The sequence below is a fragment of the Carassius gibelio genome, chromosome A8, assembly GCF_023724105.1.
Source record: "Carassius gibelio isolate Cgi1373 ecotype wild population from Czech Republic chromosome A8, carGib1.2-hapl.c, whole genome shotgun sequence".
Lineage (NCBI taxonomy): Eukaryota > Metazoa > Chordata > Actinopteri > Cypriniformes > Cyprinidae > Carassius > Carassius gibelio.
Window position 1 is genome coordinate 21354327 of NC_068378.1, and position 15321 is coordinate 21369647.

The 15321-nt window shown below is 37.1% G+C and overlaps 2 protein-coding genes across 3 annotated transcripts in view; both read right to left on the minus strand.

Moving 5' to 3' along the window:
* The window catches only part of LOC128018857 (tyrosine-protein kinase ABL2-like), a 30068-nt gene extending 25385 nt beyond the window's left edge, over positions 1-4683 (minus strand). Inside the window, exon 1 of the mRNA XM_052604676.1 lies at positions 3968-4683. Coding sequence (XP_052460636.1) covers positions 3968-4202 — 235 coding nt within the window. The 5' untranslated portion in view covers positions 4203-4683. The remainder of the gene's footprint in view (positions 1-3967) is intronic.
* A 602-nt stretch (positions 4684-5285) lies between these two features.
* On the minus strand, positions 5286-14747 carry LOC128018858 (sterol O-acyltransferase 1). Of its 2 annotated transcripts, XM_052604679.1 has the most exons (16): positions 14526-14747; positions 13611-13744; positions 11991-12049; positions 10547-10689; positions 10242-10301; positions 9945-10052; positions 9575-9857; positions 9386-9464; positions 9224-9305; positions 8563-8608; positions 8309-8438; positions 8088-8185; positions 7880-7978; positions 7338-7473; positions 6944-7089; positions 5286-6853 (listed from the first exon to the last, which is right to left on the minus strand). In XM_052604679.1, the coding sequence occupies exons 2-16, from the start codon at positions 13735-13737 to the stop codon at positions 6803-6805; spliced, it is 1647 nt and encodes a 548-aa protein (XP_052460639.1). In that variant the 5' UTR covers positions 13738-13744; positions 14526-14747; the 3' UTR covers positions 5286-6802. The 2 variants fall into 2 exon arrangements, with proteins under 2 accessions (XP_052460639.1, XP_052460640.1); XM_052604680.1 differs by lacking the exons at positions 11991-12049; positions 14526-14747.
* Between the last annotated feature and the right edge of the window lie 574 nt (positions 14748-15321).

Consider the following 15321-nt stretch of genomic DNA (forward strand, 5'->3'; position numbering starts at 1 on the left):
ATTAAGAACTATTTGTCACAGTTGCTTCTAATGGAATTCCATTTGTTAGAAAAATAGATGAAAATACATCTGTATCTAATGGAATTTCGTTTAGAGCGTGACATGAATCATCTGTCGATGTCCCGAATGCCATATTGGGTCGAAAAGATTTGGAAAATCGAGTTGTTCCCCTCCCACGATGCCTTTGTGTAGTCATTAGACTCTGAGTGATGACCGCACTGCAGAGTTTCAAAATCAAACCGCAAAGAAGCTTACCGTTGATGCTGTAATAACAGAATGTTAATGCAGTGATTCTGCAACCTTCAGTGATTTCAAAGAATATTTCGTTTGAAAAACAAAAATGATCATATTTACCCACCCTAATGTCTTTCCAAAATCATATGCAGCTTTTTAAGATCACAAAAGCATTTTTTTTTTTTTTTTTTTAGAGGTGCTCCGATCACGATCGTCCGATCGTTAATGCGCATCTCGTCAGTAAAGCCGGTTTTCTAATCAGCGGTTAATTCCATCAGGTGCGTGATTTCACATAGAGCAGCTGTTACAAGAGCACCTCTATTTTTTTTTTTGCTAAATTAACATTAAGGTGGACCAATATAAATTTTTTTAATGGCCGATGCTGCTATCTTAACATGCAAGGTGGCTGATATCACAAATAAATTACATTTTACATTATATTTAGTTTACTATATTAATAATAAATAATTTTTTAATAAATCAATATAAAAAAACTGCACTTGATTTAAAAAATATATATATTTTAGATAAATTCTTAAATCTGTAATCCTATCATTGTATGTTTCATGAATAAATAACTTGTTAAAAGCATGACTAAAAAGAAAGTAATTGCTGTCAAAATACAACCATTTCTGATACTCAAAGGCCAAACACCAAAACTTCTCAGCCATTACTGATCATTTAAAAAAAAAAAGACAATTATCAGACAAGATCACATATTGCCGATATATAGGTTGACCGCTATATATGACAAAAAATAACACTTTGCAATAATGTCTCTCGTTAAGATGAGTTATTGCATTAGCCAGCATGAACTAATAATGATTAATACGTTTTTTTATAGCATTTATAAATCTTTGTTAATGTGAGTCTGAGTTAATAAAAATGCAATTGTTTGTTCATGTCGGTTCACAGTGAAGTAATGTTAACATAAAACCTTTGGTGTTAGAATTAATATTAGGATTGTCATGTTAACTGATGTAGTTAACTAAACTAATGTTAACAAATTATGGGTTTGAAACAACATGAGGTTGCGTAAAAAAATGACACTTTTTATTTTAAGGTTAATTATCCATTTAAGCTTACAGACGAGGCTCAATATACAAAACATACAAAATATGATCAAGGGCATGATATTCTGGCATCATCCTTTAAATCAGCTAAAAACCTCTAAAGCCCCTTTCACACTGCAGGCTGGACCCGGCATATTGCCGGAACATTGCCGGGTCGCCTTCTGTGTGAATGCAACCACGTCCCGGGATTGATTCCGGCATTAAACCCGGGTCGGGGACCTAGTAACATTGCCGGGTTCAACCCGGGACGAGCGCTGTGTGAACAAAAGCCAGATTTAATGGCGTGTCGAAGTGATGACACGCATTATCGCGGAACTCTTTTACCGGCTGTTTTGAAGGAAGATCAACGTTCGCGACGAAAAATTATGCGCAAACTGCAATGAAGCAGAGATCAGTTTGTTCCTCAATTTCCGCCCTGACGCCGAGATCGTTCACTTGCTTCATTGCAAGTATAACGTGCCTAACGTTTTAGACTCGTACATTACACGTCACGCTCTGATGTCACGTGTCGTTACGGGATCTTTACGGGTTGTGTGTCAAAGCACGCACATATCACGGGTCATTACTGGCAGTGTGAAAGTGCAAAATCTAGCGACCCGGGAACAATTGCCGGAACATTTTACCCGTGTATTTGCCGTAATGGCAGTGTGAAAGGGGCTTAAGACTTTACACTGAAAAAGCAATTTGTATTGCTCACTATAAGGAAAGGTCACAAATACTATTCCAGTCACTCAAACTAACTGTGCTACAGAGAGAGAGAAAAAAAACTGTTTATTCCAAACAACCTGGTATGATTGAGAACAATTATTTGAGATCAGATCTCTCCTCTAGACAGACATTAAAAGACTTCAGCATCAGAAATAATGTGTGTCTGATGAAGCTGATCGTGGCAATTAGTCACCACTGGTTTGACAGTCAGGCCTGTAACCCTATAATTATTATCCTGATTATTCAGATGACTTTCAGTCACAGCTATACGTCTGGCTATAAGCAATGAGAGTAAAAATAACTCATCTGCAGCCCTCACAAGTCAGTGTTTCCAGCCAAAGGGTTTCACTGTCATGATGTGTCAAGCTCCTCTTTGGCGCCGATCAACCCACCCCGTGGAGAACAGACCAGCACTGGGCACAACGCTTCAAAGAGACTTAACACAGCTCCTGGGGTAATGGACAACAGACAACACAGTTCATCTAATTCCATCCAAACAGTGCTTAAGATAATGTCTCGACAACTAATGTAATCCCAGCCACAGTCACAATAATCCCATCAACACCTGGGTTATGAGATTTCTGAAAAGATAAATCTGCGTGACACATTATTGCCAGACAAACAGCATTACCATCAAATATGTGTTTTGTGTTACTGCCTGAAACAAATGAGTCCGTGAAATCACTCACGAGCGAAATCTGAGAAAGCAGTGGCTTCCCCGGCAGCATGTGCTTTATAAGATATAATAAATGCCAGTCCATATCAAATAACAGCCATCCAATAGAATACTACAGACAGTTAGGAGAGCACTGCTTCTGAACTTCTCCTCAATTCAGTACGTAACTGCCCTTATACAACCACAATACTCTGCATCAAATGGTAAATTTACACTACAAATGCTTCTGAAGTGGCAATTATTTGTCTTTACTGTTTAATACTGCTTAGAGGTGGCATAAATGCAGTTACACCACAGTGTTTACATGCACATTAATTTTCTGCGAATATTAATACGATTTTGCTCATATTCCAATTATCTAAATATTTCTATACAAATACATGGAATATCGAAATAACCAAAACACGAATCTTAAGGAGAAGATGACATATCACTGTTACTGACGACGTTTACATGCACGTCTCCGAAGCATATTTTGAATAGTTTTAAGTGACAGTTCACTATATTTTTATTCGGACAATGCTTATATCATATCATGAGTTTCACAATCAACTAATTTCAGTGGCACTCCAGCTGTAATGGTGTTCCTGATGATATTACACAGCTCGACACATACAGGGTTCGAACATACTGCATCAGCACACCGGCATACTCTTCAAAGAAAGGTCCTAATGGAAGGTGACCAGACAGTAACCAAGCCTGACCACTTACAAAAACAAAACCCATTCAATTCACAAACTGCTTCTACCAGAGCTGAGGTCGAGGGGGGCGAGTCTCTCCTAATAATCAGATATTATTTTGATGTTGCTCTGCTTTGCTTGATTTCACACACTGCTGTGTGTGTGTTGTTTGGATGAAACGCGTTTGAAATGTTACATTTTTAGGATGGTCTGCCTCAGTGCTCGTCCACGTCAAAATCCATTAAAGCAAATGTGTTCAATGTTTAAGACATGGTTAGGGTCTTTCTGGCTGACCTCAGCTCTTTATATTGACCACATTTCGGGGATTGTGTAAACATACTAAGCTGCCTACCTAAGAAGCATATTTAGCGATCAAAGAAGTGTTGGAACGCTATCGTGATGTCAAAATAACATTGTCTAGTTAGGCAGCACACTAGAATTTGCAACACAGCCTGAGAGTCATGGAGTATTTCCGCTGATCCTGACGAACCCTTTTAAACCGGAGAGCAGATCCAGACTTCACCGACTATGATAAGCATTTTGGGAGTGACTCAAAGCAATAAACATGCTAAATGAACTCCGGAATAGGCTCATACCTGAATGCAGGGTGAAAACATTAATTCCTGGATCCAGGATGATGTTCGCTGCAGCGACAGCGGCGGCCGTTCTTCCCGGTGGAGTCCCGGTGATGTTGCTCCCGCTGCCGCAGTCCCGGGGTTTCCTCCCGGAGTTGCTGGCCCGGTTCGATCTGCCCTGCTGCTGTTGCCCCTGCGGTGGGGTCTGGACCCCCGCGGAAGCCCCTTCTCCCACGCGGCCTACCTGTTGTCCCATCCTGCGAGTGTTCTGGGTGGGAAAATAACACAGATCCGTGGAAAGACCCGCTGTCCGTTTGGACCCCTCACCTCACATCCCACAACAAACGACCCGCGGGACGACGGCCTGTTCTGCTCGGGATGATAGTCTTCCCCTTCTTGGTCACCCCTCTTTTTCCTCCTCTACTGGACCGGACCGAGCTCCGTTAGCTTAGCTTAGCAGTCCGTGTATGTGTGTGTGTGTGTGTGTAAGAGAGAGCGAGAGAACCCACCCACCACCTAACAGCTAACAAGACACAGTCTTATCTTTAAATTCTACCAAACGGCACCGGATAAGCAGCTCTATTGAACGGGAATGTACGATCCTCACGCCCCCAGCACTGTTTCTCTTAAAGCGGACCAGTCTGGGGTCGTTCCGTTCTGCTCCAGCCGCTGCGCGCCCCCTCCGCCGCCGCCATCTTTACCGCAGAATCAGTGGCGTGCGCTGCACGAGATCATCGCACTGATGCGAAATGTATGAATATTAACATAAGCACAATTAAGAGAATTGTTGACTCGTAATGTGCAATAAATAATATCTTACGGACAATAATTTAGTAACGCAAATTTAGTAACGCAAACAGTACAATAAAACAAATAAAAAGGTGTTATTAAAGTATCCTATATTTTTTAAGCAATTTAATTAAAGCATAGAAGGCTACTTCACTTGCATATTAATACATTTAATACTACAAGCTCTGACAGCAGGGTTATTATAGTTAACTTAAACTTAAACATGAACTGAAATAACTAAAATAAAAATAAAAATCATTTCAGTTGCCCAAGCAAATGTTCTTATTTTTATTTAGTTTAACTTTATGTACAATAATTACTAATAAAATAAAAACTATAGGGACATATTTTAAAAAAAAAAAAACAAAAAAAAAATTACTCAACTTTAAAAGTAAACTGAAATTAATAAATTAATAATAATAAACAAAATGCTAATATAACACAATTTCTGTTTTGCACTTAATTTAATTTTTAGCTCTACCGAGAGCCATATCAAAGTATAGCAATATTCTTGATATTACAATAATAATCTTTAATTTCTGCAACATGATTTAATATGTAAAGAAATAACATTTTAATTCACATATGATTGTATGCTGTCCTTTCACAATAAACATTAGCCTGATATTAACTGATATCTCATCAATATACAACATGGTACACAGTGCATAAAAAGTAAACCACTATAGTCAGTTGAAACAGTAAAAACTGTTAATTGTCCATTGCAAAGCATGGTGGTAGAGCTACACACTGAAAATTTCACAAGATAAATTGATGAAAATCTTTTTAAAAATATGACATCTGTTTAGATTCTAGCAAAATATTGATCACTTTTTTTGTGGTGAAAATTACAGTCATTAAGTATTCTGGAAATTAAAACTGAGCACTCAAATTGCAGGTGCCATAAAGAAATAAAAAATGCTGTGTGCAAATTTACTACAGTAGTCCTAACATTCAACTCTCCATCACCACCTGCTGGTCGTCACAGATATTGCAAGTATGTTTTACAAATATAATACAGAAAATCTCGTACATTTTGTGGAACTGGAGAGTATTCACTCAAAACGTTTTTTTTTTTCAGTGATAAATTACATTCAAAATGTCCTAGACTTTAAGTTTTTTTTTTATACAATAAATCCCCTGCATACTCTGGCAGTGTATCTTTCACCAATAAAGGGATTGTGCTTTGAAACAATTAGTAATTATCACATCAGAGCAGCCAGCTGCAAAACCTCAACACTTCTGAACATTTGAAACCATATTTTGTAAAAATATGTCATCCCAAAGCATGGCTTTTAAATTAGTATCTAAATTAGTTTAGCTCTGTGGAAAGGGGGGCAAAATTAAGTGAAAATTTCCAGACTACCGATCTAACTCTTCAAACAATAAACATGGTAAATAAAACTGGCAGAATGTAGAATATCCCCCAAATCATCTTCATTTTAATTAAAAGTCTAGGAGTAAAAGGTAAGAAGAAAAAAGAAAAACTGTGTTTCACAGCAGTATGGCACATAATTTAAATCCACTGAGGTTTTAGAATTCTCAACCCCGCTTGTAAACATTCTACGATTTTGTACAGTCCACACAAAAACGGTTTAAAATGTACCACATATCCATGGCCTCTGCGGTACTGGAATAACAGCACAACATCCAACACAATATCAAAGAAGTGGCAGTAAACAAAACACATTTACCGTAGAAGCCCATCACAGAGGCTTCTAAAAATAGAATCTCCAGATCAGACATAACCTAAATTAGACTGTCAAATGCTAACTGGACATTTCAAAGGAAATAACAAAATATTCATAATGCACATTATAGACATTCTTCATTCTATTACAGATGTTTTCATAAATATTAAGATCTAAACAAATAAAATATCTAAGGCCCCTTCATAAATTGAAGTGTCCTCATGATTATGGAGTAAGATTGGCACTTTTCATTTTGTTTGGTCAGAGTGCGATACCTAAAGAATGCTAAAAAAAGTTCCAGAGCAAGTCAAGTATAAATCTCATTCATCTTGTGGCTGGTGGTGTGGCATTAGTGAGCCTTTACAGCAGTGTTAGTCTATGGAGAACAGGTCCAGGATCGAGGCTTTAGCAAGTCTATGAAAGAAGGCTGAGGAAACAGAAAGAACCCACAAATATATGAATAAATTCACACAATGTATTCACAGATAAACCCACCAGGCACCAAAACATTGTTTACCTCTTGAATGGGGCAGAAGCGCTGTGCGTACCACTCCTGAGAGTACAGGCAGATGAGAACCCCCTGTCCCAGGAACAGCGCTGTCCACATGATCACGTTCCAGATCGGCCCTTTTCTCCGGTCGTTAAGAACGAAGTTAAACACCACTAAGAGAAACACGAGTGGATCAGAGATTTTCATATTCAGGCTCATGTTCATTGGTCAGAGTCATTCTAACCGAAGCTTAAACCAACTTTTAGGTGGCTATCTGGCATCCCAGCCTGCCTAAGCTGGTTAAATTGGTCTGTTTGGATGGTTTTTGGTAGATGGTTTGGTTTCTTGGTCAGCTGTAAAGACTGTCTGTTTTTTTCAGCAGGGATATTTGACATGCTCTTGTAGTAAATGAGGTTCTTACTTCCAAAGCACATGAAGAGGCAGAACAAGACAGGGTAGAAGAAGCCAAAGCAGATGGCCAGAACATACTCGTGCACCACAGCAGACACCGTAAAAACAACCAACATGGCCGCTGCACGGAATCGCTTCTGTGTCATCTGTAGACATGGATGATCACACTCGGTTTAGCTAGCTTGAGTCAGTTCAAATAAACCAAAAAAAAGTTTAATAAAATACAGTACAACACAAGGCCATCGTCAAGATCTGAAACACTGTGTACACCAATGCATTTCCATGACTTTTTCAATCATTTGTAATTTCTTGATGATTTCTTTAAAGAGTGAACTCAAAGTGCAGATTCTATATATAGCTGATTAAATATAATTAAATAAAAATAAAGACATATACAAAAGTAAATTATAATGTGAAAATGATCATAAAAATATAATAATTACAATCGGTCAATAATGAAAGAATAATGTATTTTAGAATAACTAGAGTCTTATAAAGAATAACTAGAATCTTTTATATTGTATTCTGTAACATTTTCAACTTATGACTTACCCACAGGAAGTCCCTGTAGACATAGTAATACAGCCAATCATGCACTACAACATTCCATGTGCGGTAATAGTTAGCAAATGAAGTGGAGTTCCACCAGTCCTAGAGAAAAAGCATTCATTTTTCAACGAATAATTGTATAATGGCATCATCTGCTTTTACAAAAAGCATATCTGGTCATGTGGAAGATATAACCCTTAGAAAACCTTACCTTATAAAACATTCTGTCTCCAAATCGTAGCATTTCAGCAAACGCATTAAGCCAGCAATGCAGAAAGGCAAAGAACGCCAAGAATAGCACCAGCACTCCTACAGATACAGAACACCACCATTACACATACTGCATTCATTTTTGTACTTTTCATTACTACATCTGTGACCCTTAGCAGTGTGTACTAATCTAAAGATGTGGCTGTCCTGTTGACATTCTACCTGGCAGTATAGAGTTGAAGACACACAACACCATGGCCCTCAGATCAAAGAGCTGCATACTGATACTGTGGAACTGAGGGATACACAGCCGCACAAATATGTAATACGCATAAAACAAACACCCGAGCACCTGGAACGACACAGAAAAAGAAACACTCAAGATTTCAACATCACATTTACCAAGTCTTAAAATAAAAACTTTAAAACCTTTTTTAAATCACAACTTAAAACATGTAATCTCTGAAAGAGCCCACCTGAGAAAATTGTATAGCCACATAACCCCAACGAATACATGGATTTCTACAAGGACAAGGTAACATGAGTGGAATCAAAACTGAATTAAAAAAAAAATTATATATACATTTAATTTGATTTATTACTTATATATATATATATATATATATATATAAATAACATATATTTTACACACACACACATACATACATATACATATACATATACATATACATATATATACATATATATATATATATATATATATATATATATTCATATACCGTATTTTCCGGACTATAAGTCACACTTTTTTTCATCGTTTGGTTGGTCCTGCGACTTATAGTCAGGTGCGACTTATTTATCAAAATTAATTTGACATGAACCAAGAGAAATGAACCAAGAGAAAACATTACCGTCTACAGCCATGAGAGGACGCTCTATGCTGCTCAGTGCTCCTGTAGTCTACACTGAAAACATAGAGCGCCCTCTCGTGGCTGTAGACGGTAATGTTTTCTATTGGTTCTTGGTTCTATAAATTTGACTTATAGTCCAGTGTGACATATGTTTTTTTTCCTCATCATGACGTATTTTTGGACTGATGCGACTTATACGCAGGTGCGACTTATAGTCCAAAAAATACGGTAAATAAAATGTAAAACAAATTTTAGTGAGTCTTACCGTGGATAACTGTCTCTGTATATTAGGGTGGGTGCAAAGAGAAAATAAATGTACTGAGTGAACTGAGGTACCGCTAACGAATCTGAAAAAAGAAAAGAAAAAAAAAAACATTTTTATCAGTTTATTTTTGTGACGTTACTAACATTAAAGTAAGGATCCTACTTGTTTTGCTTCGTTCTAAGGATCGCACTCTTGGCACATTTTCCCTGATGAAAGAGTGAGCCTTCATTATCAGTCGCACCTGTTTCAAACAGAACCAATAGCAACAACTAGATTCAGCAGTGAATCTAAAATAAGCCAATAATCAACAGAGTGATATGAAAAAATCCTGTTGCTATAGTTACTGAGTACCTGTTCCAGAATAAGTATGAAGCATGAAGCAGGGGGGAGGCCGTTCTTCAGCACCACATACGTGGGAAGGAAACCCAAACACAGGCCCTGGTACAACAGCAAGAGAGAACCGGCCAGCACTGTCCATAAGCCCCGATGGTTTGACGTGGGGTAAACGCTGGCCCAGAAACTCAGCAGTACATATGGAACCACAAGAGTGGACAGGAACATACACATCCACGTGACAACCACTAGGGGGAACTGGCCAAACGCGTACACCAACAGATCAAACTCAAGCACAAGTCTAGAGAGAGCAAGAAACACTTCAGTGCAAAAACGACGCTTTTAAAAACAGATTCTAAAAGTGTTGATGAATTGTGAATGCTCTAACCTGCCCTCATCGATGAAGTCCACCACGAGTGTACTGAAGATGAAGAGAATGAGGAGGGCGATGAACATGTGATAGATGGTGCGAATGTGGTTCACCTCAAAGAGATCACTGCAGAAAAACAGTGTAATAAGCACCATTACTTTACAGATAACCAACTGTCTCTCACCTTCCAGATTAAACATTATATCAGTGAAAAAACAGCTAAATGATTTTATATTCCATAAACGCTGACCACAGACAGAAAAAAATCTTTCACACATATCAGCACAGGTTTCAGCAAGAATACCCTTGACTTACTCTAACAGGGATCGACGAATCACGAATTGCTTGCTTTGGACTTGGGGAGGTTGCGTAAGTCTACAGGAGCAGAGAAGATAAAAAAGGGTTACACAACAGGAGAAAAAGAAAAAGGAAAAAATGAATATGAGATAAAAGGACTACACTGAGATAATGGTATGCTAGTCATGTGCCAAGATCAGGCAATGGGAAAGAAATCACACATTGAATACAAACAGATTTGAATGACAGAAAAGAGAAGAGAATGACGTGTACTAGCCAGCTATGGCACTCACTGCAATCTGGTTTGTGTGTGCTTTCTGTACCTGAGTTTGTTTTTCTCCTTTTCTGAGAGAGGAAAGACTGTGCTCACATGGGACGAACCCAGACTGGCAGACTCCTCTATCAGACTGTCCATGAATTCATTGACTTGGGTGTCAAACTGCCTCATCAGGTCTGCCTTCAAATGCTGAAGAATAAAAAAACAGGACACAGGTTAGCAGTGTCTAATGTTTCCAGAAGGTCTTATGAAGCTCAACACATCATATCCACAAGATAACAGCAATTCAGTCAGAGAATCAGGTCTCCTGTCATGGTCGTGCTGTTTTGACTGCAGCTGCTCTTAATAGAGACTAATGAAGATAATGTGTGTCAAAGAAACTTTTAGGGATATTAAATTTGTTTGCAAACTGAACTGATGACAATACACTGGAGGTCTGTAATTCAAATAAATTCTAAAGTTCAATCATATGACTATTGACTACAAAATGTATAGAAGATGTGTTACAAACAAGGACACCATATTTTCCCAAACCTCACTGCCATTGGCTGCAACCACATCCTTCCCCATTCTATCTATACTTCCTGTAACGTTTACAAGCACCTACATCAAGCAGAGCATAACTAAATATAGCACGAAACAATATTTGAGCCATAAAAAGAAAAAAAACAAAAAACAAATACACAATACGTTTTACATTTTGCAATAAAAAATACACACAATAATATTTTAATCTATTGTCATGTGGCCAGCAAATCATAGAAAGGAAACATTCTCACAAAGGATCTGTAGAAACAATGTGTCAAAATCAGTTATTCAAAAAATAATTCAATATTTTACATGAGTATAAAATGTTTTTCATTGAAATGCTAACCTTATAATATTATTATCATTATATATACTGTGAACACACACACACACAGTATATATATATATATATATATATATATATATATGTGTGTGTGTGTGTGTGTGATTAAAATGAGAAGTAATAAGATGTGAACACACACATGCACTCAAGGGGTATTACCAAGATTACCTAGCATCTGCTGTAAAACACATTTAACAAACCCACTAACAGAAAGCAAATATTTAAAAAACTAAATAGAGACTGTGCTTGTGCAAAACCATATGTATACTAAAAAGGTCGATGAACAAGAACACAGCAGAACAAACATTCAGAGCTGCTACACTAAACAAAAGCTCTATCAGTTTTACACAGATCAAAATCACAGTCCTAAGCATTGTATTTAAGACACTGAAAGGATTTAATCAAACCAAAGGTCACACTTGAACATTTAGGATCTGTAAGTCTGTGACGTAATGTGTGATAATACAGATAATCTGTGATAATACCGATCGTCTGCTATTATACAGTGATAAAGAACGAGAATTGCACACACATGACACTTGACTCTATGTTGACCTCATTGTTTTATTATCTGACTTTAAGTCAAGAAAAAGAACTGAAAGCCTCTGAGCCATCCTACCTCAGCTTTCTTCTTCAGCTGTAGTTTTGCACTGATAATGTGCTCCACTTCCACTGTTCCTGAAAGGAGACATCAATACAGTTCCCTCATGAATGCTTTACTTTACACAGATGGACACAGGTCATTCGGTGGCACTTGTGGTCACAGTATCCTGGTTACCATACCACTAATCTTTAACTATTCCAACATAATGCAAACAGAATACCTGCATCCGTTTAAGTGCAAACAGATGAGACAGCGTTTCATATAACACTTTCAAAAAGACATTAACATACATAAGGACATCACAGAGCCGCTCTAAAAAGAACTGAAAACTAATTTTATATTGATAAAATGCACCAATAATCCCTCAAAAAAAGTCACCACCTGTATACATAAAAAACAGCACACAGACGAAGGCAGATGAATAGAGTTCCACAGAACAATGTTTAATAATGCATCAAAAAGGAGCAGGCAGACAGACAGGCATTAGCAAACACATAAACATAACTGTGAATGGACAAAGAGCGACTGTGTGGGTGTAAATATATAACTATATATATATATATCCCTATTTCATCTTCGTATTTTTAAAGACTGAAAAAGAGACATTTTCATTTAGGAAAAATAGACTTTACATTAGTGTAGATGGATACATATGTCAAAGGCAAAGCCCATAGCCAAGGAATGGACTAGACTTAAATATATTTCAATTCATGAAAAGTTTAAAATGCAGAGGAATGCAATATTTTCATTTCAGTCTATGGGAGATAATTCTAAGAGGTAATGAATTAATAGTAAGTGTACAACCTGATGACACTACACTAGTGTATCCCACTGAAATGCCTAAAATATGATATATAATAAAAAAAAAACACTAATACTAACTCAAACGCTACACTGTGAAGCACCTTATGAAATGAATCTGAATCTATTTGACAGTGGGGTTACACAATGAAGCACTACTCTTGCATTTTCAGTGTCATGTCAGAGTTAATGGGAATGACTGCATCGCTGATAACAGCACTGGGCAGGACATGGCAATTTCTCAATCAGGTCACTCGGCAAATCACATGGCAGTCTATTCATCCCAGAACTTAGCTTGATGGTTTCACTAACGTAACATGAATGTGTCATAGCCGCTGTTTCCTTATTCTTCTTTAATGCATATATGATTACACAGCTCAATTACGACGTCAATACAAAAAAGGTTATTATTACAAAGTAAAAACCCTTTACTTTAAGGAAAACTAACATTTAATTAATAATATACCTATTCCCTACCACATAAAATCAATAATATTTTTTTTCAGCACTGAAAACTCCTCAACAGACCAGGCAAAGAGAAAAAAAACAATCTCTTGTTGAGCCTGCAAATGAATAATAACAAAGGTATGTACTCTTTTGTATGCCAGTGTCATACAAATGATAAGTTGTACAAGTTGTAACGGAAAGTAAATCGTAAGGACACTGAGTGAAACATGTTGCAACTGATTACAATGGGTGAGAGTTGAATGACCTACATTAGACCTAAGAAAAGAGGAACTCTGACTATTCATTTGAATCTTAATGTGACTGTTTTGCCTCCATCTTATTTGAATACTTTGCGCTTTTATTTGTGATTCAGTGATTCAGTCTCACCATTACTGGGGCAGGGCACCTCTCCTCCTGTGGCTCTTTCAGCACCTGTGCCATCCTGATCTGAGGATGGAACTGCCTTATGAGACCCCTTGCGACTGCGTGGGCTGCCAGCACCCTCATTCACCATCCTGTGGCTGAAACCCCAACACCAAGAGCAAATGTCATACGTATTCATTCGAGGAAAACTGAATTCATGTGATATAAAGTACATAATTCTAAGAATGTCTAATCTTGATTGCATTTTAATTGAAATTTTAAAAATTTGTCATTCTGACTAGTCATTAAATTTTACAAAGACAAAAACTGTAATTAGTGAGAAGATTTTTAATAGCAACTAAGAAACAAGTAGGATTATCTAAGGAAGTTCACTTCTTTATGATACTGACTGGTATCAAAACAACCTGAAGACAGAATTAGAAGCAGATGATATCTGAACCAAAATAAAAATAAAAAAACAAAAATGTACTACGTGTCAGTAAAAAAGGAATAGTTCCTTGTCATAGAAGAGTTACTAGTAGCAAGAGACAAGTACCGTACGTGACAATTTTATACTAGTCACAATTTATTTAATTAGCTACTAGAAATAAGTAGCGTTACTAGATAGTTAGATAAAAAGACCCTATAGTTAGTTAAACTAATAAACGTAAAATGGCTTGCCTTACAAATTCAAACGACTCAAGCTTTAAACCTAAAACGGAGTTATAGCTACATTACACTAAATTAGCCAACAGTGTTGATGCTGAGCCGTTGTTTTGAGAGGTTTCATCTTTTCGTCTGTATTTAGAACTAGAATTAACTGACACTAAATACGCACGACACTCGATACGGTTATTGTACACAAAAGACGTTCATTTACCATAAAATATTTTGCAGGTTCTGTTGAAGAATGACAAAAACAACGTTTAGATCACTTACTTCTGCGTCTTCCTAAAAACACACGACCGTAATAATCAATTCAGCTTTGTGCAGACAAACTCGGTGAATGTTGACACTGGCGACGCCGCGTGATTGAACGATATTAATGTGACTGAACGAGAACAGTGTGACTGACAGCAAGCAGCATCAGGCCTTTCGAAAATCAAATCAAAGTCCCTTTTTGAGAAATCACCCGAAACAACAGGCGCTTGTTCTACCGGGGCGGAGACTGCTTCGAAACGCCGTCTGATTGGACGAGCTGCTTCGACCGTAACTGTACAGCAACAGTATCAATTCCTTACAGCGTTTCCTAGTTTATGTAATGTCTGGTTATCTCACTCTTCCCGAAGATGCAATGTGTTGAATAAATATATGATTCTCAAAACCTTTCAAGAAATGCCTCTTTAAGGTTTTTATTATTTAATGTCAGTTAAAAAAAATGAAGACACAGTGTAAAGGTTTAATAAAAACACTTTATTTTGAAACAAATTCCCAAAACTTTGCATAAATAAATCATTATCATAAATACTCACAACAAACTAAGACAAGTCTAAATAAACTTACTACACACACACACACACGCACACACAGTTATTGCACCACTATTGCAGTCTACCGCAATAAAAAAAAAAATATAAACCCAGAGAACATATTCAGTTACGTTGAAAATCATGCAGTACCCTACATTATAATATAATACTAAGTCTAACTGAACAGAATTTCCTGGTAACAATACATTTCTACTATGTGCTCTGTGAAAAAGCACAAATGTCCAAGGATGATGCCTGCATCTCCT

What these genes read in the sequence shown, in the direction of transcription:
- LOC128018858 (XM_052604679.1), bottom strand. Translation starts at nt 13,737, where the DNA reads ATGGTGAATGAGGGTGCTGGCAGCCCACGCAGTCGCAAGGGGTCTCAT. An exon ending in ATTCGTCGATCCCTGTTAGA is followed by an intron (nt 10,053 to 10,241) that starts GTAAGTCAAGGG and finishes GTTTTTCTGCAG; the next exon opens with TGATCTCTTTGAGGTGAACC. An exon ending in TACAGAGACAGTTATCCACG is followed by an intron (nt 8,609 to 9,223) that starts GTAAGACTCACT and finishes TTGTCCTTGTAG; the next exon opens with AAATCCATGTATTCGTTGGG.